Here is a 23,848-nt window from a genome sequence, read left to right as displayed (position 1 = left end):
ACTACCCAAAAGGAAAAAGTTACTCCTGTGAGCCTCTGGAAGACTTGAGATTTTTCTTCAAAAAGAAGGGCTGGGGATTTAGCTCAGTGATTTCGCCTCCTGCTGCACAAGCACAAGGACCTGAGTTCAATCCCTGGTACAAAGAAAAAAAAAAAAAAAAAAAAAAAGGAAAACTTCAGTGCTGTTGCAGATAAGCAGACAGGATCTTGGTAAGGCCATGACTCTCATCTTTTGTGTGTGTGTTTAAAATTTTTTTATTGGTACATTTTAGATATACATAATGATAACATTCATCACAGGGAATTTGTACCTGTACATGATACATCTTGCTTCTTTTTTATTCCCATTCCCCTCCCCTCCCTTCAACCCCTCTTCCCCCCCCTTATTTACAAAGTATTTTGTTTCCATTTTTTCCTTCTATTCTCTTTTTTCTTCTCCCTTCTTTCGTTTCATCTCCCCCCTCCCTTGTTCCCCTTCTCATTTGAACATTTTCTTCCCATTTCCCAATATCTATTATACACTTTGATCTTTATTTACACTTTCAGTTTCTCACACCAGAGAAACAATGTGGTATTTAAACATGTGTGTCCGATTTATCTCACTTAAGAGTATGGTCTCAAGATGCATCCATTTAGCTAGAAATGTCTCAAGCTTATCTTTCTTTATAGCAGAGTAGTGCTCCCTTATATAAAAAAACCACATCTTCTTTATCCATCCAACTGTTGATGGGCATTTGAGTTGTTTCCAAGATTTAGCTATTACAAACTGTGCCACTATAAACATGGGTATACAGCTATTTCTGTGGTATAATGCTTTCCATTCTTTCAGGAAGATACCAAGAAGGGGAATAGCTGGATCAAATGGAACCTCTGGTTTTAGTTTTTTGAGGAATCTCCCCAATGATTTATTTCCACAGTGGTTGCGCTACTCTACACTCCCACCTACAGTGGAGAAGGGTTCCTTTTTCCCCACAGCCCCACCAGCATTTGTTGTTGGTTGATTTCTTTTTTGGTACCAGGGATCAAACTCGGGTCCTTGAGCTTGCGAAGCAGGTGGCGAAACCACTGAGCTAAATTCCCGGCCCCTGGTTGATTTCTTTATAGCAGCCATTCTTTCTGCAGTGAAATGGAATCTCAGCATTCTTTTAATTTGCATCTCTCAAATGACCAGTGATGTTGAACATTTTTCCATATATTTATTTGCCATTTATACTTCTTCATCTGAGAAGTGTCTGTTTCTTTCAGATGCCCATTTTGGGACCAGGTCATTAAATTTGGGGGGGGGTGTCTGATTTTTTTTTTTAGTTCTTTATATAGTCTAGATAGTCTATATAGTCTTTATATAGTAGTCTTTTGTCTGAGGAATAGCTGACAAAAAAATTACCATATTATGGGTTGTCTCTCCACTCTGTTGGTGGTTTCTTTTGCTGTGCAAAAGTTTCTAATAAGATGAGATCCTATCTTGTTGATTCTTTGTGATATTTCCTGTGTGATTGGGGTTTTCTTCATAAAGTCTTTGACTACACCAATGTCTTCAAGAGTTCTACCTATTCTATCTTCCAGCAGATTTAGTATTTCTGTTTTAATATTTAGATCTTTGATCTATTTCGATATTAGTTTAGTGCATAGTGAAAGATAAAGGTCTAGTTTTAATCTTCAGCATATAGAAAGCCAGTTTTTCCAGCACCATTTATTAAAGAAGCTTCCAGTGAAAGTGTTTGTCAAAGATAAAGTGGCTGACATCAAAAATGAGAAATTAATGGCCCGGGGATCTAGCTCATTGGTTTCGCCACCTGCTATGCAAGTGCAAAGACCCGAGTTCGATCCCTGGTACAAAAAAAAAAGAGAAATTAGAGACATTTATTGCTAAATGGATGCACCTTGAGGCGATACTCTTAAGTGAAATAAATAGGACACACATGTATAAATACCAAATAGTTTCCCTAGTGTGAGAAACTGAAAGTGTGAATAAGGACTAAAAGGTATGATAGATAATGTGAAATAGAAAGAAAAGGGGCAAAGGGGAGGGGGAAGTGGGAGGGGTAGGGAAAAGGAAAGACGGAAATGGAATTAATATGAGAAAATGAAAAAATGGAAACAAAGTCTTTGTAAATAGGGAAGCATGGAGGGGTTGAAGGGAGGTCAGGGGAAGGGGGAAAAATAAGAACCAAAGAGAGATTATGTAAAGGTGCAAATTTCCAATGATGAATGTCATTGTGTTGTACACATAAAATGTACCAATGAAAGGATATACAAAAAAAAAAAGATAAAGTGGCTGAGTATGTGTGGAATTGTTTCTGCATCCTCTAGTCTGTTCCACTGATCCTTGATGTCTGGTTTTTTGCCAGTACCATGCTGGGTTGTTTTTCTTTTTAATAACAGTAGCTTTATAGTATAATTTCAAGTCAGGAATCGTGATGCCCCCTGCCTTGTCCTTGTTGCCCAGAATTGCTTTGGCTATTCTAGGTCTCTTTAGGATCCAAATAAATTTTAGGATTGTTTTCTCTAATTCTGTGAGATATGCTTTGCTATTTTGATAGAGATTGCATTAAATCTGTGTAACAATTATGGAAGTATCGCCATTTTCGCTATATCGGTTCTTCCTACCCAAGAACAAAGGGTATCTTTTCATTTTCTGATATCCTCTTCTACTCCTTTTTCAGAGTACTGTAGTTTTCAATGTAAAGATCTTTTACTTCAATCTAATGAATCTTTTTTTGGATGCTTTTGTGGAAGGTGTTGTTTCCCTAATTTATCTCTCAGTGATTTTGTTATTTGTGTACAGGAGTGCTATTGATTTTTGAGTGTTGACTTTGTATCCAGCTATTATACTGAGTTTGGTTATTAATATAGAAATCTTTTGGTGAAGTTTTTGGGGTCTTCTATGCAGAGTATCATGTCATACACAAATAATGATAATTTAACTTCTTCCTTTCCTACCCTTACTCCTTTTCTTTCTTTCTCTTGTCTAATTTGCTCTGGCCAGTATTTCTAGAACTCTATTGAATAAGAATGGTGGGCCGGAGATGTAGCTCAGTGGCACCACACCTGCCTGGCAAGCTCAGAGTCCTGAGTTCAATTCCCCAGTACCAAAAAAAAAAAAAAGAATGGTGATGGTGAATATCTTTGTCTTGTTCTTGATTTTACAGTGAAAGCTTTCAGTTTTTGTCCATTTAGTATAATGTTGACTGTTGATTTGTCATAGATGGCTTTTATCAGAATGAGATAAAGACCATTTATTCCAATTTTCTGTAGGGTTTTTATCATGAATGGGTGTTAAATTTTGTCAAATACTTTTTCTGCATCTATTGAGATTATCATATGGTTTTTGTCCTTGGCTCTGTTAATATGGTGTATTTTACATTTATTGATTTGCATGTGTTGAACCATGCCTGCATCCCTTGGATAAATCCTACTTGGTCATGATGTGTAATCTTGATGTCCTTCACTCTGTTTGCCAGTATCTTACTGAGAATTTTTGCATCTATGTTCATTAGGGAGATTGGCCTGTAGTTCTCTTTTTTGGTCGGGTTCTTCTCTGGTTTGGGTATCAGGGCAATGCTTGCTTCCAGAAATGAATTTGGGAGTATTGCTTCTCTTTCAATTTCATTAATGAGTTTGAGAAGTAGTGGCATTAGGTCTCTAAATTTCTCATAAAATTCAGCAGTGAGTCCATCAGGGCCTGGGCTTTTCTTTATTGGTAGGGTTTTTTTTATTATTATTACATCTTCCATTTCATTGACTGATATTGGTTTATTTGGAATTATTATATCTTCTTAGATCAGCTTTTGTAATTCATATGTATCTAGGAATCTGTCCATTTCTTCTGTGTTTTCTATTTTATTAGAATAGAGGTTCTTGAAGTAGGTATTGATGGTCTGCTGGATTTCTGCAGAATCACCCTTTTCATTCCTAACTGCATGGATTTGAGTTTTTTCTTTCCTTTTTCTGATAAGGTTGGCTAAAGGTTTGTCAATTTTATTTACTTTTTCAAAGAACCAACTTTTTGATTTATTGATTCTTTGTATTGTTTTTAGTCTCCGTTGCATTAATTTCTGCCCTGATTTTTATAATTTCCTCCTTCATATGAGCTTTGGGCTTGACTCACTCTTCTTTTTTTGGTACCAGGGATCGAACTCCGGTCCTCGCGCTTGCGAGGCAGGCGGCAGAACCACTGAGCTAAATCCCCGGCCCTCACTCTTCTTTTTCTAGAAGCTTGAGGTTCAACATTAGATTATTTATTCGAGCTCACTCTGTTTTTCTGATATGGGAATTCACCGCTGTAAATTTCCCTCATAGGACTGCTTTCACTGTGTTCCATAAGTTCCAGGATGCTGCACTGACATTTTTGTTTAATTGTAGAAACTGTCTAATTTCTTCTTTTTTTTCTTTTGTTACTAATTTCTTCTTTAATTTCATCTCTGACCCACTGGTTGTTCAAGAGAGTGTTATTAATTTCCATGTGTTTATAAAATTCTTGTGGTTCTTTTGCCATTGATTTCCAGTTTTATTGCACCATGGTCTGATAATATGCATGGGATAACTTCAATTCCTTTGTATTTACTTAAGCATGCATGTTCTATGAGCTAGTATGTGGTCTATTTTGGAGAACATCCTATGTGCAGCTGGAAAGAATATGTATTCTGATGTTGTGGTGTGGAACACCCTGTAGACATTTACTAAGTCCATTTGTTCAAAAGTTTGGTTCAGTTCTGATATTTCTTTGTTGATTTTTTTGTCTAGTTGATCTGACTATCTTTGACAGTGAAGTACTGAGGTCCCCCATTACAATTCTATTACTGCTTATTTTAGTTTTCATGTCCATTAATATCTGTTTTGTATAGTTGGGTGTGCTGTTATTTAGTGCATATATATTTATGATTGTTTTATTTTCCTCTTGGATTGTTCCCTTTACAAGGATATAGTGACCTTCTTTGTCTCTCTTAATCAGTCCTGGCTTGAAATCCACTTTGTCTGCAAATAGAATAGCTACCCCTGCCTTTTTCCCAGGTTCCTGTCACATGGAATATTGTTTTCCATCCCTTAACTTTGTCTATGAATTTGTTTTTTAATTAAATGTATTTCTTGTATGCAGCATATTGTTGGATCTTGACCCATTCTGCCAATCTGTTTCTTTTGATTGGTGAATTGGGACTATTAACATGGATTTTTGTAACTGATATGTATTGACTTATTCTTGTCATTTTCTTGTTATTGGTTCTCTTTATTCCCCAAGTTTAATTTCTTGCCTTGCCTGGTGAATTCATTCTGTTGGGGTTCATGGAGTTGTAGTCCTCATTATCTCTTTCTAGACTGTCCTTCAGAACATTTTGGAGTGCTGGATTGATGGTCATAAATTTCTTCAGGTGTTCTTTGTCATGGAAGCATCTTATTTCTCTATCAATTTTGAAAGATTGTTTTGCAGGGTACATCAATCTGGGTTGGAGGTTGTTTTCTTTTAGGGCTTGAAATACTTCACTCCAAGCTCTCCTTGATTTGAGGGTTTGTGTTGAGAAGTCTGCTGTGATTCTGATGAGCTTTCCTTTATAGGTGCTTTTTTTTCTTTTCTCTAATAGCTTTTAATATTCTGTTCTTGTGTTGAGTTTCTGGAATCTTGACTATTATATGCCTTAGGGTAGATTTTTTTTATCATAGTGGATCTCAGACTCTTGATAATTTATATGACATTCCTCTCTGACCCACATTCTCCCCTACAGGAAGCATGGAAGTCTGACCTGCTCTCCACATTTGGGCTAGTAGTAAAGTTTCTTTCTCCTACCAAACAGGCAGTTCCATGGTCACTAACTCTTTTTCTGTCTTCTGAGAGGTTTTTCTTTCTTCAACTAAGCCAGTGAGCCACAGCACTCCAAGGTAGTTGGAGGGCACATAATCCCCCCTAGGTAGGATCTGTAGTCCCTTCCAGCCAGAAGAAACTATAGAAGATAGAGACTTCCACTCTCTCAGCAGCCCATAAAGAATTGTGGGGATTTGTTTCTCTCAGGGAAATAAGGTAGGAAGGCAGAGCATAGCAAAGCTGGTTGGGGGGGAGTAAGAGTGACTAGATTCCAGGACATACATCAAATAATTCCCAAAGCCCCATACATGGAGTTCTCACAGGTTCCCATGATATGTGGAAGAAATAAAGAGATGGGATGCCATTGAAAGTGTGCTACCATGGCTTTCCTCACAAGAGTAGCCTGCCTTGTGGCCCCAGGGTGTACTTTTATTTTGGTCTTTAATTTTTCTGCTCTCTTGCTTGGCCCAAGTTCTCCACAGCCAGTTTCTCCCTTGCCCTTCACTTTTAATTTTTCAAATAAACTTTGTTACTGTTTTGTTTGTTTCACTCAATTCTTTGGGATAGAAAGAACGTGGAAACCAAGACACTAGCACTCCAAAACCTGATGACACTTCTATTACGGAGTTCTTGCCTCAGAGCCAGCAAACCAGGGAATGAATCCTCTGACACTGTGAGATAGATAAACCTCTCCTCCTTTAAGTTGCCGTTGTCAGGTATTTTGTCCCAGCAACAGAAAAGCGACTAATATACTCCTTTTTAACAGTGTATTATACTTTTAGCATGTGTCTCCCTCAGACTGTAAGCTCTATAGGAATAGAAACTATTTTGCCTCCAATAGTATCTGTTCAACAAATATCTGCTCAATGACTGAATGCATATACTAGATTCAGTCACCTGGTCCTGCCTATATTTCTTCCTGGAGTAGGGATCCCTAGCCCTTGAAGGCCTGGGTCTATGTTTAGCGGGTCCTGAATTTCAGTGGAAAATTTTATGTGCTGTATATATCCAATACATGTAAAGCAAAAGATGGGAGATTCAAGCTGTCGTCAGATCCACCACAGGTCCATGAAGTTAAGAGCAGCTGCATCAGTATTCCCCAGCTAGCTTATCCTCTCAGTGTCAACCTCCCCTCAGCAACTATGACAGTCTCACATCCAGTTTTGTTGTCTAAAGACTCATCTCTGTGCTTTGGTCATAGCCATCTTTTAAAAGCATAAATCCAGGTCACTCTCCTGTCCAAAACCATTCTGTATCTGCGTAATGCCCTTGGAGCAAAGTGCAAACTCTGCTAGGCTGAAGAGGGTGTTCTAGTCTGTCTGCTTTCGGATCCTCAGATGTCCTTATGGGGCTCCTTCGTCTTCCCAAATCCATCATCCAGCACCACAGGGTTTTTTGGGCTTCCCAGATTGTACCAGGGTAGTTTCTCCTGTCCTGACTCATGCACCACCCGCTCTGTGTTGCACCAGCCCTCTCCTCTGCGTCTAGAAACGCCTACTCAGATGTCTCTTTGGGGCTCGGTGCCCTTCCTCTCCGCTCCAAAGGGCTGTGCTGTCCCCAACGACAACACTCCACTAGACATTGAACTATAGTTGCTTAGTTACCGACTGCGTCTCCTGCCCTCCCGCTTTGAGGGCAATCTCCACGTCTTATTCATCTTTTTTTCCCCCTACCCTAGCCGATGCTAGCTCAGGGTAGGACGCTTCGTACGGATTTGTTCCGTGTGTGAACGAATTAATAAACTAATGACAACTCATGCCTGGTTCATGGATCCTAAAAAATGTGTGAAATGTGCCAGACATGGTAGCACACGCCTGTAATCCCAGCGCTCAGGAAGATGAGGCAGGAAGGCAAGTTCGAGCCCAGCCTGGGCAATTCAGGGACTTAGCTAGATCCTGTTTTAAAATAAAAAATTAGAAAAGGTCTGGTTTTGTAGCTCAGGGCTAAGATCCTGGGTTCAATCCCCACTACCAAGACAAACAAAACACAACAAAACTGTGAAATGAATAAATGAGTAAGAAACTGGAAGTCCGAACCCAGCGAGAGATACAGAGGCGATTAGGGAATCTGGAGATAAGTAAACGGGTCGCGTTCACCCTTCAGAGGATTAACATGGAAGACAAATTCCCGCAACTAGAAAGCCTGAAGGATCAGGAGGAAGTGGTTCCACAAGGGCCGGCCTCCGGGGCGGGTCCAAGTCTGGGTACGCCTCCTATCCAATGGGAAAGCTTGTTGCCTTCCGAGTCTCCGCCCAGCCGCTTCACGGGGCGAGACTACACTTCCCGGCGTGCCTCACGGCTAGGGCAAACGAGCAGCCGGAAGTGGGGTGCGCGGGGGTCTAAGGTCACGAGGGAAGTGGCGGGCGGGACAGAGGAGGGGCTTGCAGGTGAGCCGGTAGGCCGGGGGTTGCGGGCATGGCAGAGGCCAGGAAGCGGCGGGAACTGCTTCCCCTGATCTATCAGCATCTCCTGCACGCGGGCTACGTGCGCGCGGCGCGGGAAGTGAAGGAGCAGAGCGGCCAGGTAAGCGATCGCGGGCCGCGTGCGGGAGCCAGAGAGCAGCGGCTCGCGCCCCCACCCTAGGCTGGCCCCGGGTCTCGCGGGGATCCAGGCTGGAGCCCAGGGGTGCGGGAGGGATTCGTAGCCTCTGCCTATCCTGTGCTACTTCCAGTACCCACCTCGACCTCAGTTTCCCCCGTCCGTGTAATGGGCGTGGCAGGACATGTGATTTAACGGTCAGAGATTTGTAATTCCCGAGCCCCTTACCTCCACCCCCTTCCTGGTAGTGGCGGTGTTAAGTTTACTGAATCTTCAGCCACGTGGCCCGGCGCGGCCCCCTCGGACCGCAGAGTCTGCTGTGGTTGTCGGGGTCAGTAGCTACCGGCTCCCCGGGGATCCCCCCAAGAAGAGGGACGCCGTAGTTGTTGATCTGGAACTCAGACTCTTGGCTATGCTCGGTACTGATAGGACAGCTTTGGGGAATGGAAAGTTCTTTTGGTTTTGTTTTCTCTGTTCTTCATTCATTCGGCAACTGTAAATCAGGCGCTTAGGGTGCTGGTGATAGAACAGTGAGCACCGCCCCTCAGCCTTCCTGGATCTTACAGTGTGCTAGGGGATACACATTAAAGAATTTCAAAAGGGACTGAACACTGCATTGAGTAGTAAAAATGAGAGGCATGGAGTACTAAAAGAGGGATAGAAGAGTGCCCTTTCAGGACTGCTTTCCTGAGGAAGTGACACTTGATCTGAAGGAAGGGAAGGTGTTCCAGGCAGAGGTGCAAATCCCTTGGAGTTACACCGTGGCCTCCAGAAGAGTCTGCTGTGCTGAAGTGTGAAGAACAAAGGCTAAGTCTGCCAGGGAGGTAGAGGCAGAGGCTGGCCTGAGCTGTCCCTGAGCAGTTTGGACTTTGCCTGAGGATCAGTGGTAAACTGTTGCAGTTTTAAGCTGGTGAGATGGGTATTGACCTGACTAGTCAGTATCAGTTTGGCTAGAGTAAAGGTTCTGATCCTAACTCTTGCTCTCAGGATCTCCTGGAGGAACCAAAGGGTGATGAACCCTAAGACGTTATCTGTGGTTTTCCTAACCTTCTCTGGATCTCAGTTCCCTGTTTGCTCCAGTTATATCGCTTCACAGATAAGGGGAGTAAGAGATAGTGCCCACTTTATTAGAGCGTTGCCCAGGCAAAAGTATCTTGCTTTTTTGTGCCCTCATGGAGCCAATGGCCTAGCAGGAGCAGACAGTAACAAATATAAAGTGGAAACTTAACAGTGTAGTATATCCAGTTGATTGTAGGTGCTGGCTGTCACAATAAGGAAGGCAAGGGGGAGAAGGAATGTCGGAGTCCAAGTGTAAGTGGGTAGTCAGGGAAGCCTCATTGAGGGGGTGACACTGAGGTAGAGACCTGAAGGAAATGAGTGAGTAAGCTGCATAGTTAGCAGAGGAGAGAGCAAGAATGGCAAAGCCCTGTTAGGGGCTGTTGGCCTGACACATTTGAGCACTGTGAGGCATACTGTACCAGGACAAAACTGATGCTTGGAGTCCTAGCCCACTGTGCTGTGCACTGTCGTAGATTCTCCTTCAGCCTAACAGCAATCAGGAATGTGGGTGTTGCTGTTTTCCCCAAGTTGTAAAGAGAGATCCTGAAGTTTGAAGAGGTAAGGAGATTGGCACAGCAGGTTAACAGGAACTCTGCCTCACTCAGGTGTGCCTCTTGGCCACTCTGCTCAGGTTGCCGACACCCTGTGTTCTTGCCACTTTGTTCATAAGCCTCCATGGGGCACTTGACGTGCTGGGTTCTTGACATTTTCAGAGAGCAGGCAGGCCTGTGGCCTCAGCTCCAAGGGTCTGGATTCCACCTGGTTGCTTCTGCTTTTGGCAAGAAACTGGTACCCTATAGGTTTAGGCTCTTTCCAGCAGACCAGTGGGCTGTAGTCATTGCCACTTGGATGCCTCAAGTGTCTGCGCTGTGAGTTGTGCTTTGGGGAGACTGACTGACCAGGCCTTTGAAGGCTTTCTGAAAGGTTATGCTGGGGTGGGAGAAGCCTTGTCTCATAGCAATGTAGGTGTGGATAGTGCCAGGGAGGCTGGATAAATAAATGCTAGCTTGGAACATTCCAACTCCATCCTCTCAAAGGTTCCTCTTACCAACATGCTGTATTAAAAGGTTTTTTTCTGGAATTGCTGGCCTTGTCTCTGGAAGATTCTGAATGTTACTGGCAGGGCCGTGCAGATGTACTTCCCAGAGCAGAAAGACTCTTCGCTGAACCACCTGTCTATCTGGGGTCAGGAAGAGCTGGGACCGAGGAAGGTCTTTACTGTGCTCACGGTTGATTGCAACTCTCTCTTTACTTCTTGCAGAAAAGTTTCCTGGCTCAGCCTTTCACCCTTTTGGACATCTATACCCACTGGCAGCAGTAAGTTTGGTGGAGCAGATGGGTGGGATAGGGACAGCCTGGAATAAGCTATGATACTTCCTCAGCTAAGATCTTTCCCCTCTCCCCATAGGACACTATGGGTGGACATTCTTGTCACCCCTCTGGAAGCCAGGTCACATCAGATGTGTGGATATCTGGTAGTAAAATGAGGTGACATTGAGAGCTATGATCCCTTAAGAACAAAAGCTTCATGCTGGGCATGGTCGTGCACGCCTATAATCCCAGCACTTGGAAGGCTGAGGCAGGGGGATTTTCACGAGTGCAAGGCCAGTCTGAACTACATAGTAAGACACTGTCTCAAAAAAAAAAAGACCCCCAAAAAATGGTTTTTCACTAGCTGGTTATTCACTTGATCATCAAACATTTATAAGCATCTATGGAATGCCAAGTCGTGTTCTAAGTATGGAGATAGTGTTGAAAGTGAGATAGACCTGATTGCTTCTTTCCTGCAGCTAACATTGCAGTCAAGGATGTGGGCATGGGTCAAAGAATGAAACAAATGAACATAAAATGATGATGGTAGTAAGGAGTACCAAAGAGAGGAACAAAGTGATAAGCCTCACCTCCTTGAGGGCCCAGGGGAGGCTTTCCTGAGATGCCCTTTGCCCTGACAGCTGTGGGAAACAGGACTGAACTAGGCCATGGGTACTGAGAAGCAGGCAGAGTGTGCCCGGCAGTGGCCAGGGGACAGTACAGGTGCGGCTGGCAGTCAGCAGGGCCTGGCCCTCCAAGGTGAGGTCTACCCAAGAGCAGTGGGGGCCAGAAGGGCGAGGCACAGAGTGGGCTCCCTCTGCAAGGTGGGAGGACCATGAGGACAGCAGTTCCGGGAATGTTAGGGGAGGAAGCCACAACTGTGGATGGGTTAGAGGGGAAGGATCTAGTTGACTCCCAGATCTGACTTACACACCTAGGTAGAAGGTGGGTCGGTGCATGGGACTGAAAGGGAACCCAATGTGGTTGGTTGGTTTTTGTGGTACTGGGGGTTAAACCCAGGGCCTTCACACTGAGCTGCATCCCCAACCCCTTTTCTTTTTTTAAATTTTGAGACAGGGTTTCCCCAAGTTGCTAAGTTACCCAGTCTAGGCTGGAACTGTGATCTCCTGCCCCAATCTTCCAGAGTGCTGAAATTACATACAGGTGTGCACCACCACACCCAGCTGAAACTTGCAAAACTTAAAATTTTCCAAGGAAGGAGAATCTACTAAGGGTGCATCGACAGAGAAATGAAGAATGAAGGAGAGATATCTCAACTGATCACAGCCAACTGGGGGTGGGAAGTACCTAAACATGTCCCATGGAAGAATGGTAGCAAAGCCAGGCATGGTAGCACACACCTATAATCACAGCACTCTGGGAGGCTGAGGCAGGAGGATTACAAATTCAAGCCCAGCCTGGTCTGCTTTGCAGATTAAGAAGACCCTGTGTCAAAGTTTTAAAAAAAAAGAAGCACTAAGAATAAAAGAAAGGATGGTTGTGTTCTCCCCATCCACTCTCTGACCATAGCTGACTAGGGAAGTAAAGGATCTGTAGATATGTCCTGTGAGGAATAGTAGAGAAGCCAGGTATGGTGGCACACCTGTAATCCCAGCACTCAGGAGCCTTAGGCAGGAGGACTCCCTTGAGTTCTAGGCCAGCCTGGGCTACATAGTGAGTTCAAGGCCAGGCTGAACTACATAGTGAAACCCTATCTCAAAAAACCAAAAAACAAACAACAAAAAAAACCCACCAAGAATGGTAGCAAGTATTGGAAGGGGGTGAGGCATCATCAGATGCACATCTTTGAGGACAGAGGAAGTAGTGTTTTGGTGGGGGGCTTCGGGTATGAACCTCCATTAGAAAGACAAGTTTCTGCTTCTGAATACAAACATTTGAACATCTGAGCTATCCAAAAATAAGGCAGATGACAGAATGGTGAGCTCCCACATCAGTAGCATGTAAACAAGGGCAGGAATGGTGTGGCCCATCCTGTGGGTGAGGGAAACCAAATGGGACCAGCGCCTCACTGAGGCAGTCTAGCTAAGTGATTGCCCACAAATCAGAATCACTAGCAGTGTGACCTGAAGCAAGTTTCTTGGCCAGGAACTGTACTTTCTTATCTTTGTTCATCTGTAAAATGAAAATAATACAGTTATCTCATTGCATTGTGAAGATTGTACATAGTAGTCTGCATAGTAAAGTGCTGGGGGCCAGCCATTGAGAGCTACCCCCACCCCATGTGTATTGTGCACCTACTATAAGCCAGGCACTATTCTTGATAGAGCAAGGAACAAACCAGAGGAAAAATTCCCTGCTCTTTTGTCTGTGTTCTGTTGGAAGGAAAGAAGCAGAACTAATTGATATGTGTACTAAATGAAATCTGCTTTTAGCAGGAAATTACTGACAAGCGGCCTTCCTGGGAAGAAGGTACCTGAGCAACACATGGCAAACTGGCAGAGCACTGTCACTCCCAGCTGAAACATGGGCATAGACAGCGATTCACTGGGGATGAAGAGGGTGGGCTTAAACAGGGTGATATTAATGTTCAGGGAACTCAACCATCTGGGCACTTGTCCTGCCAGTGCCCCAAACATGCTCCTCAACACTTAGTGGTTCCTCCTCAAGATGTGTATGAGCAGCCAGGCACTCGGAACCCCTCTTTCACGGAGACCTGGGCAGCCCAGAGGAAGGGGGCCTCATTCCCCACCCGTAGAGGCTCTCTAAGGGATCCAGGCCTGGCTATCTCTCTCCCAAGGCTGAGGATAGGCAGGTTATGCTCAAGCTAACAATACTTCAAATGGGTTTCTTAACACTGGGTATTTTGCACAATTTTATAGGTCTCTTTTTTTAAGTGGAAGAAGTAGGCCATGTGGGTATCTGTGCCAGGTGAAGGGTTATCAGAAGGCTGTTGGATGTAATAAGTTTTCATTACAAGAGACCTGGCTGTGAGTGTGTATGTTCACGTGCATCCCTGTGTGAATGTGGCTGGCTCCCATATCCCCTGGGCTGCCCCCTTCTGCCGTTCCTGTTGGGTTGAGGAGTAGCCTGAGCTGTGGGGACAGGGAACATGTGCATTGGTCACAAGAGACCCTTGGGCCCCCACTGGGGCTCAGTCCCTCCTCTTCTTACCTTTCCTTCCTCCATGGACTGGAGATAACCAGTAGCTGAGGACCCTGCCACCCCACCCCCTGCCCCAGGTTAGGCTTTCCACATGGGCCCTGCCCAAACAGCTGAGGCTGGGAGTGATGGTGGGTGGGATGATGACATTGGGGAGCGGCTGTCGCCCTACAAGCCACACCCCCTCCTCTGAGCTCTGAGTGTGGGACTCAGTGCCAGGGTCTAAAGGACAAAGTGTTTCTGCCAGCTGAGGGGTTCCATCAAAAGCAAAGACAGGAAGAAGCAGGGTAGGCCAAGAGGTGAGGAAGGTTGGCCTAAATCTGGGCGAGAAGCCGGGAGCTGTACTTTCTTATCAGGATAGAGAATTGTCCCTCTGACCCCCTCCTTGGAACTTCAGGTGGGCTAAAGCCCTTGGAAAGTGACAGGAGGTCGCCACGTCTCGCCCTTCCTTGCTCCAGAGGCCAGTGGGTCACAGAGGATCCCCCTGGGAGAAAGAGCTCTGCCCCATCATCAGGGCCCTGCGCCATCCTGAAGTGGCCCTGCAAGGTGGGGTGAAGCTGACTGGAGGAGGGGACTCCCACCTGCTATTTATTTAGGCCAGTATTTTTTGTTCCTGCTTGTAGTACAACTTGTTTTTAAGAGTTGTTAAAAAAATGTTTGTGCAGGGCCGGGGATTTAGCTCAGTGGTTTCGCCGCCTGCTGCGCAAGCGCAAGGACCCAAGTTTGATCCCCGGTACAAAAAAAAAAAAAAAATGTTTGTGCAGTGCTGAGGGTACCATAGTCAGCTGCCAGCCCTCCTCTATCTCTGCTAGGCCTTTCTGAGTAGGGAGAGGCAGGCGTGCAGTAAATAACAGGAAATACAGAAAAATGCTTAGAAGGAAATGAAACCAGATGACAGGGCTGATGCAGGGTGGGGATGTAGTCGGCGAGGGCTGCTGATTTAGGAGTTCAGGGGGAAGGAGGGGACACAGGAAGAGGGCCCAGTCCCGGCAGCAGCAGCAAGTTCAGGAGGAGGAGGAGCCTGGGTGGTACTACACAGTGCCGCCACAGGCCAGCCCATCACCAACTGACCACTAGCTGAAGCTGCTCTGTGACCTCATCGGTCACCCATGATTATTCAAGACTTTGAATAATTTTACAATTTGAGAATTATAAATACATTTTAAAATATAAGTGAAAATGCAGAACACAAAATTATATCCACATTATATCACCATCACTGTTTGAACTCTGTACACGCTTCCTTTGGGGGCTGGGAGGAGAGGTGATGGTCTGTCTTCTTGAGTCTTGTGGAGCTGTCCTGTCACCCAGTTGGTATAACCAGTTACCCTTGACCTGCAGAACCTCAGAAATTGGCCAGAAGCGGAAGGCAGAAGACGATGCAGCTCTGCAAGCCAAGAAGACCCGAGTGTCAGATCCCATCAGCAGCTCCGAGAGCTCCGAAGAGGAGGAGGAGGAGGAGGAAGAAGCGGAAGCCAAAGCTGCCAAAACTAGTAAGAGCCCCAGCTGCTGGGTGTTGCCAGGGCTTGGTCTCAGGCTTCCCTGTCAGGCGCCCATTGCTGCTGCTCGTGGGGACTCACCCTGCACCTTTGGGAACAGCCTGTGGATATTTAGTGTACAGTCCTCCTCCAGGTTTCCCTTAGTGTGAGCAGAAAGACAGGCCCTTTTAGCAGGGAAGTTCAGAGGGCGCCACAGAACTGTTGAGATTTTGTGTCCTCAAGCTCTGGGAATCCAAAGGTGAACCCCAAAAAACCCAAGTGGGCCCTGCAGTACATACACCCCACCAGTAGAGCCCAGGACCTGCATTTTTACAAGCTCCTGGGAGATTGTGACAGAATAAAAAGACTATGTTTGCAGAGGGCAGCTGGTGTCCCTCGCCTGTTTGGCCTGAGTGCCGCTTGGGAGTTGCTGATCATCCCCTTGGCTTGGCAGTGTACACATGAGAGCTGGGGGCTGAGCTGAGCACTGGTTTAGAGTATTGCAGAGTGACCCAGCACAGGTCTCTCCAGCCCCTTCTACCTCCGAGATCCAGGCTCCCTGGCTTTCCCAGCTTCAGCTGTGGCTCTACAGCACAATAGCTGTCTCAAGCATCATGTTACCATTTTTTTGCTTATTCAGAAAATACTTTCTTGATTTTTAAATATAATTTCTGATTATAAAGGAGATGCAGGATTCATTATATAGTATTCATTATAGGATATTTGAAAATTACTTTGAAAAAAAGTCAGGGAAGAAATCACGTATATTCTTGCCACCTACAATTCAGCAAATTATTCTTCCATGTATTTTCTCTGAGCCTGCTTTTAAACATGTTTGAGATATTACTAGATATACATTTTATATCTTGTTTAATCTTCTTAAATTATAAATGCAAAACAAGTTTGCTTCAAAGTGTACAAAAGCAGGTAGAAAATGGGAGGTTTCTTGTTCTCTTCCTCTGTTCCCTTTTACTTTCTACTCAGGGTCTTGGTGGGTGGCTGTAATACTTCCTCCTCTACATCCACAGTCAGACAGATACCTATCTATGCATACATGTGCACAGTCCTGTATTCTGCTTAAAACAGAAATGGTCACAGCTCACATTGCCTATTTGATATTAATCATTTTTTAAAATTTATTAGCACGTTTTCAGTACATAATGGTTACATTTATTATAGGGAATTGGTACATGTAGACAGTATATCTTAATTCTTTAATTTTTTTTCTTCCCATACCCTGTCCTTCTGCTACCTCACCATTCCCTCCATTTTTAAAGCTGTGACAATTAGTTGTAATTATACTTTTAAGAGTCCTCATTGAAACAGGTTGGAGTATTTGTGAGCAATATGACAAAGTGTCTGGTGTTTTCTTCAAAATAATGCATGACAGGGCCATGGATTTAGCTCAGTGGTTTTGCTGCCTGCTGCGCAAGTGCAAGGACCCGAGTTTGATCCCCGGTACCAAAAAAAACAAAAAAAGCAAAACAAAATAATGCATGATGGAGAAGGGGAGATGAAGCAATAGGTGAAATAAGATTAGCCACAAATCCGCAGTGGTTGGAGCTGAGTGGTTCCATATACTTCTTCTCTACTCATAAATGTGTTTAAAACTTTTTATAATTATAGAAAGAGAGGAGAGATGGAGTTAAATGCTAAGAAAAGGATTCGATCATGCTATTCATCTCAGCAACATTCTCTTTAACAACTTAGAAATATTTCCCTGTCTGTTTGAGATCTCAAGGAGATTATCTTTATTTCAAGCACTAAAAATCTATTAATCTTAGTGTTTAATGGCCCAAGTCTCGTGGTTCAGCTGTTTGTCCACCAAGAACTCACTGGGATTCCCAGCATCTTTCTCCTGCTTGGGGCTAGCACCTGGCCACTCCCCCTACTTGCTGAGTGGCCTTCAGGGCTAAGTGCAGTGGCCTGAGTTGTGCAGTGTTTTGTGGTGTAGGTGGTAGAGCATAAGCCAATCCTTCACCTCTGAGGGGCTCTCAGCGCCTCCTCCCACGGGGTAACTGGGAGGCCCTGGGGTTGCAGACATGGAGCTTTTGTGTTATCTAGTGGACATGGCTGATAAATTACAGAGCTGTTTGCCACAAGTTTGGGCTCAGCCTCAGCCTTAGCCCTTCATGCCAGCACCAGGCAGCCAGTACCAGTCATATTGAGATGAAACCAGCCTGCCATCCTTGGATGAGAAGAGCCCATCTGCCTCATCCAGTGGGCATTTGTGTCTTACAGCCCCAAGACCAGCATCTACCAACTCCTCAGCTATGGGGATGGTTTTGCCATCAAGCATGAAAGAAAAGGCCAAGGTGAGTGGAACCACTTTCCAAGCTATTGCATGTGAGAACTCAAGTGCCCTTTAGTGTGTCAGACAAGGGTATTGCCCATCCTGGACTCAAATCTTTACCCGTGTCACCAACTGTGGGATCTTGGTGAGTCCCTCCTCCCCTCTGGGTGTCAGTTTCCTTTTCTGTAACATGCAGGTGACGCTGCTGCAGTGGGCTGCTGGGTACAACACCTGTGATGGGCAGTTTTGTTCCTCCTTTACCCCTATACTCAGCTGTTCCCCAAGGAGCTCTTTGCCAGTCTAGGCACGGCCCTGGGCAGTGGAGGCACTGTGGTGCTTATATTTCTGGAACTCTGGTGGCATTTTGTAAATCAGGAACTACATAGAAAACAGTGTATTTTCTGGTAACCCATAAAGCACTGTTACAGACCTGTAAAGGATTATGTTCCTTAAAACTGGAATGCTGGCAATAATGTGTAAAAGTAATTATGAATGAATGATAATACCCACAGCAAACTACTGCTTACCATGTAGCAACTGTAATGCAGTTTTCGAAGTGCCTCTGTGAGGGCAGTTTGCCCAAACTCACCTGGCTAGGAAGCAGCAATGGGGGGTTCCAGTGTGTGATGCCGTGCTCTGCGCGCTGTGCATCGTGCTGAACCAGGTGTGCCTGCCACTCTTATGCCCTGCAGGCAAAGACCAGGAACACCAGCAAGACGGTGAACTCTGTGCCACACCTTGCCTCAGGGAAGGCAGTAGTCCACCTCCTTTCTGGGAAGTCACCTAAGAAGTCAGCAGAGCTCTCCGGAAGTACTGTCTTGGTCTCGGAAACTGAGGAGGAAGGCAGCATCCAGGCTCTTGAAGCTGCTGCCAAGCCTGGTGAGAAACCCCCATCTCTAGGAGCTAAGCCAAAGCTGTGCTTTGTTAAGCTCTGGGACATTCTGGGATTCAAAGGTGTGCCTCCAAGACAGCGAGGGTCTGCACCTCCCCCGGGTAAGGGAGGACCAGCTGCAGGGACACCACGGGGGCTTGCTATGTAGTCCAGACTGGCCTTCAACTCCCAGCAGTCCTTCTGCCTCAGCCTCCTGAGTGTTAGGATTATAAGCATGTGCCACCATCCCTGGCCTATGAGTCCATTTCTTGTGTAAAAAAGAAATTTGTACACTTGCCTCTGTGGACCTGATAGTGAATAGAGCATTTATAAATGCTCAGGTGCTGATACATGTTTCTAGAGTCCTATTCTGGCCCTTTCCAGGGCCTTAGATTTGCAGGAAACAGGGATAACGAGGGTTCCCCTCTCAGGTGAGGGCTTCTGGAGAAGGTGGACCTGCAGCCTCATGCAGGTGAGGAGCAAATGCTTAGCACCTGACTTTTGACAGCAGTTGGCACTGGGGTGGGACAAGGGAGTGTGGAGAAGGTGTACCTCAGTCCCCTGTGTCCACCCCTCAGGGACAGTGTCAGCAGGCCAGGCCGACAACTCCAACAAGGACACCTCCAGCTCCAGCGATGAAACAGATGTGGAGGTAATCATCACCCATCCTGAAGAGTCACCTTGACGCCTCTGACTCTCCTGAGAGCCTGGTGGGGTTCAGACACTGTTGGGCCCAGATTAGTGTGGCAGCTTTGCCGGCAGCTGGGAGGCCAGGTGGGGGCAGAGCAGGGAAGGGTTGAGAAGTCCAGGGCTATGCAGAAGGGCCAGGGTTGTGGGAGGGACACAGGGCAAGGCTTCCTGGGAGAGATGGCCTGGAGCACATGGAGGTGGGGAGAAGAGCCATCCAGAGGAAGAGATGCAGCAGCACAGGCCTGGGCACCAGTGTGGCTGTCACATGTGGTCAGGGTGAGGGTGCCGAGAGGATTCTGGGCCCACTGGTAGATGCCAGCATAGGTACCAGGCTAGAATTGGGCAGGCCTCTCAGTTACTGGCCTTATTTCTTCTCTGAACTTTGACCTGGGAGAGGTCCCCACAAGTTATTCCTTATGTATCTGCTAAGTGCCAGACCTTGGGAACACATTGTTGGGGGTAGAGGAACCAGCCTCCATGGAAAAGGAAGGGTCTCTTGGATATTTAACTCCATTAGGGACGGTCACCAAAGGGACAGCAGCAGGACCCCAATTCTGATCCAAAGGCCCCAGGCAGAAGGGCAGCAGGTATAGAGACAAAAGCAGAGTTCATGCTTTTAAGGAACAAAGACCTGCATTTTTATGGATGAGGGGAAAAATGATACAAGATGGGGTCACAAGTAGACAAGGGCTAGGTCTGCTGCCCATCCTGGAGGACTGCCATAGAAGTTTGAGTTTATTCTACAGGCATTATGAAGACATGCAGGGTTTCAGGCACAGAGGTAAGGTGGCCTGATTTATGTTTTACAAAGGTTGCCAGCAATGGCCTGGATTGAAGGGCAGTGCAGACAGAATAGAAGCAGCGAGACCAGTTTGGGAGGAGGGGGTGAGAATTGGGGTGCTAGTGGCAGAAGATGGTAATGACAGGGATCAAGGTGTCCAGTGCAAAAGCTCTTTTAGAAAGACCAAAAAAGGAAGAAGGAAGGGAGATCAACAAAAGTCAGGGATGTGGTGACCTGGTGTCCAAAGAACTGTCCCACCTCACCCAGTAACCTGGTGAAGGTTGAGCCCACCCCCATCTATCCCAGGCCTAGCCGTGGCCTGTTCCCCACCTTCCACCCTCACCTTTGGACCCAAGATACAGCCAGCCATAAGGAGGCGCCTGGCTCCCACCACCCCAGGCCTTGCCAAGGAGAAGGGGGCCACTCTTGACACTTGGAAACCAGTGTCTAGACACAACCTCAGTGGAGTGGGAGGACTGGGTTGATGGCAGTGCCCTGGGTCAGGAGAATCTGACGGAACATGGAGGTGAGGCAGGGCACTGACTGACAGCCATGGGAATGTAGACTTTTAGAAATCAGGGAGAGCTCACAGGAGGAAGGAGTGTTCCCGTTGTCTCTCAGCAAACCAGTGATGGACTGGCATTGAGGTCCTAGACCACTGACTTCAGGATGGCCACCATGATCAGCCTCTTTAGTTGAAGGAGCAAAGACAAGTGTTGTTGAGAGAGCTGTACCTCTCAGGCTGGACCATGTGTCACACGGGAGCTGAGTCTGGTGGCTGACAGTTCTGCCCCCAAAGCCAGAGAGCCAGGGGTTCAACCTGGGGCTTCTGTGTTGACCTGAGAGATTTGTACCTTTTGGAAAATGGGTGTAAGGGAATATCTTGTCTCAAAGTGTTGTTTGAAAATTAAATGCTATCAGGAAGGGGCTATAAACTGAAGCGCCTTCCACAGCTGTGGGAAACAGTTATTATTCATTTTCTCATTCCAGGTAAAGTCCTCAGTAGAAACGTCCCAAGTCAGGCCCTCACTTACCCTTGCGAAGGAGTCTTCAGCAAGTAAGGCAGCCCCAAGCCCTGGGAAAGTGGGGGGGGTGGCACGCCAGGCCAGAGGAGGTGCCCTCACCCCAGCTGGGAGTGCCGTGAAACCAGAGGAGGAGCCCCCCACAGGGGCACCCAGCCAAGTGAGTTCCACTTTCCATGACCCACTATGCAATGAGCACCTGTGCCAGAAAGGTCACCCTGGAGCCTGGTGAGAGAGGGAAGACCAATGTGTACATTGAGAGCAAGGACATGGCTGATGGCTTCAGCACCTGTGGACCTTACCCTTTTGAGCCATGTGGCCTAGAATGCCCAGTTCCCAGGTGGCAGATTCAGTGTCCCAGTCTGTCATGACCGTTCCACTTGCCATGGTGTCTCTGTCAAGTAAATGGCCTACTGTCCTTATCCCAGCTGGTCCTGCTGTGAGAGGACTTAAGTTTTAATTGCCTGGTCCTCTGGCTTCTCAGACCATACCAGACCCTGAGCAGGCAAATGCCTTAGCAGCTAATAAAGGAATCATGCTGGATGTAGTGGCACTGACTGTAATCCCAGCACACAGGACACTGAGGCAGGAGGATTACCATGAATTTGAGGTCAGCCTGGGTTACACAGTGAGTTGGAGGCCAGCCTGAACTACGTAACAAGACCCTATCTCACTTACTATGTAGTTCAGGCTGGCCTTAAACTCACTATATAGCCCAGGCTGACCTCAAATTCATAGTGATCCTCCTGCCTCAGCCTCCCAAATGCTGGGATTCCAGGCGTGAGCCACCCCACCTGGGTCAGTTAAAAAAATCTTTACCTTCCTCTGCCTGCTGATCCTTTCCCCTGGGAAGCAGCCAGCCTGTAGCCACCAAGGCCCTGGGTACGTTCCCAAGGGCAAGCCATAGGGGCTGGAAAGCTGTTGGCATGAGAACAGGGAGGAGTGAGAGTGAGGAAAAACACCACACCTAGGACTAGGGCAGAATGACAGGGGATGTGCCATGTCGGATGCTACAGGACATAGCATAGGCAGGGGAGGCCCCAGGAGGTGAAGACACGCACTGAGGGGGAGGAACTCTGGGGCCATCTTGGGAAGGTCATCCTGGCAGGGACCACAACAAGTTCCCACGGAGGGAGCACGAGGAGAACTAGCAATTCCGAGGGTGCAGACCCCACTGATCAGCCACCCAGCTCAGAGTGATCTTGCTGTACCCAAAGGCTGTTGAGTGCTGTGAGGCATTCTGCAGGTATGAGCTTCAACTGCAAATGAGCAGGCCATGCAAAGCCTGTCTGGAGTGCTGAGCTCTGAACTCGGGGAGGTTCTGAAGGATCAGAGCTGCCTGTTCTCCTGGGAGGGCTGGCCCAGGGATAAGCGACCAGGACCTTTCTGGGAAGAAAAGGCCTACAGCCCCCTACCAAAGCCCCAAGGCATACAGCCTGAGAACAGCAGGGAGTAGTGAGGAGAGAGCACCAGCAAGCGGGGAGGTGAGGGGTTTTCAGGAGCTCCGTTAGTGCCTCTGGGCTTCACCCTGAAGACATCACCATGGGACTTCTGATGGAGGAAAGTACACTGCCTTTTCTTTCTCTAGGTAAAGGCATCTGAGAAAATCCTTCAGGTTAGACTTGCCCCAGCCTCTGCCAAGGGGACCCCTGGCAAACAGGCCACATGTGCACTCCCTGGGAAAGGAGGGCCCTTAGCCACACAAGCCAAGGCAAGGAGGCCAGAGCAGGACTCAGAGAGCAGCAGTGAGGGAGAGTCTGACAGTGAGGTGGAGACACCACCTGTCATGACTGCACTTCAGGTGAGGCTTGGGACGAGACCTCTGCATCATGTGCCCTGCACCCTCCTTACTGAGGGATGTCACTGCCACTCTTGGATCTGTGGCTACACACACTTATCCTCTGGTTCCCCCCCACCGTCTCCCTCTCTCTAGGCAAAGCTCTCCGGAAAGACCCTGCAGGTCAGAGCTGCCTCAGCCCCTGCCAAAGAGTCCCCCAGGAAGGGACACCCTCCAGCAACCCCTGGGAAAACAGGACCTGCAGCCACCCAGGCCCAGGTGGGGAAGCAGGAGGAGGACTCGGACAGCAGCAGTGAGGAGTCAGACAGTGACGGGGAGACACCAGCAGCCCAGACCCTAACCACAAACCCCTCCCAGGTGAGGCTGGAGACAACCTCGACCCATCTAGAAAGGCCTTCTGTGGGCTTGTCATTCCGTCTGAGCACTTTCCCCTGATCTTGCTCTTTCTCACTGCCAGGTAAAGCCCTTGGGGAAGACTCCTCAGGTCACAGCTGCCTCAGCCCCTGCCAAGGGGCCCCCCAGGAAGGAGGTCCCTCCAGCCTACCCTGGGAAGACAGGGCCTGCAGCTACTCAGGCCCAGGTGGGGAAGCAGGAGGAGGACTCGGACAGCAGCAGTGAGGAGTCAGACAGTGACGAGGAGACACCAGCAGCCCAGACCCTAACCACAAACCCCTCCCAGGTGAGGCTGGAGACAACCACGTCCCATCTAGAAAGGCCTTCTGTGGGCTTGTCATTCCATCTGAGCAGTTTTCCCTGATCATGCTCTTCCTCACTGCCAGGTAAAGCCCTTGGGGAAGACTCCTCAGGTCACAGCTGCTTCAGCCGCTGCCAAGGGCCCCCCCAGGAAGGAGGTCCCTCCAGCCTACCCTGGGAAGACAGGGCCTGCAGGCACTCAGGCCCAGGTGGGGAAGCAGGAGGAGGACTCAGACAGCAGCAGTGAGGAGTCAGACAGTGACGGGGAGACACCAGGAGCCCAGACCCTAACCACAAACCCCTCCCAGGTGAGGCTGGAAACAACCACGTCCCATCTAGAAAGGCCTTCTGTGGGCTTGTCATTCCGTCTGAGCACTTTTCCCTGATCTTGCTCTCTCACTG

At 47.2% G+C, this 23,848-nt stretch overlaps 1 protein-coding gene across 10 annotated transcripts in view; it reads left to right on the top strand.

The window, feature by feature from the left end:
* Positions 1–8,128: 8,128 nt before the first annotated feature.
* The window catches only part of Tcof1 (treacle ribosome biogenesis factor 1), a 39,369-nt gene continuing 23,649 nt past the window's right edge, over positions 8,129–23,848 (top strand). For 6 of the 10 annotated variants that reach the window (XM_087180590.1, XM_087180585.1, XM_087180589.1 and 3 more), the window contains exons 1-11: positions 8,129–8,315; positions 10,651–10,706; positions 15,162–15,313; positions 17,540–17,613; positions 18,284–18,470; positions 19,041–19,114; positions 20,924–21,115; positions 22,544–22,756; positions 22,889–23,110; positions 23,211–23,432; positions 23,533–23,754. In XM_087180590.1, coding sequence (XP_087036716.1) covers positions 8,208–8,315; positions 10,651–10,706; positions 15,162–15,313; positions 17,540–17,613; positions 18,284–18,470; positions 19,041–19,114; positions 20,924–21,115; positions 22,544–22,756; positions 22,889–23,110; positions 23,211–23,432; positions 23,533–23,754 — 1,722 coding nt within the window. In that variant the 5' untranslated portion in view covers positions 8,129–8,207. The remainder of the gene's footprint in view (positions 8,316–10,650; positions 10,707–15,161; positions 15,314–17,539; positions 17,614–18,283; positions 18,471–19,040; positions 19,115–20,923; positions 21,116–22,543; positions 22,757–22,888; positions 23,111–23,210; positions 23,433–23,532; positions 23,755–23,848) is intronic. The other 4 variants (XM_087180584.1, XM_087180591.1, XM_087180586.1 and 1 more) reach the window with 3 other exon arrangements.

This window comes from Heterocephalus glaber, unplaced genomic scaffold (assembly GCF_053883595.1).
Source record: "Heterocephalus glaber isolate CG9 unplaced genomic scaffold, H.glaber_assembly_v1.0 deba00001463, whole genome shotgun sequence".
NCBI classification, from domain to species: domain Eukaryota; kingdom Metazoa; phylum Chordata; class Mammalia; order Rodentia; family Bathyergidae; genus Heterocephalus; species Heterocephalus glaber.
Note: the sequence above shows the minus strand (reverse complement) of the source record. Positions and strands in the feature narration are given on the sequence as shown.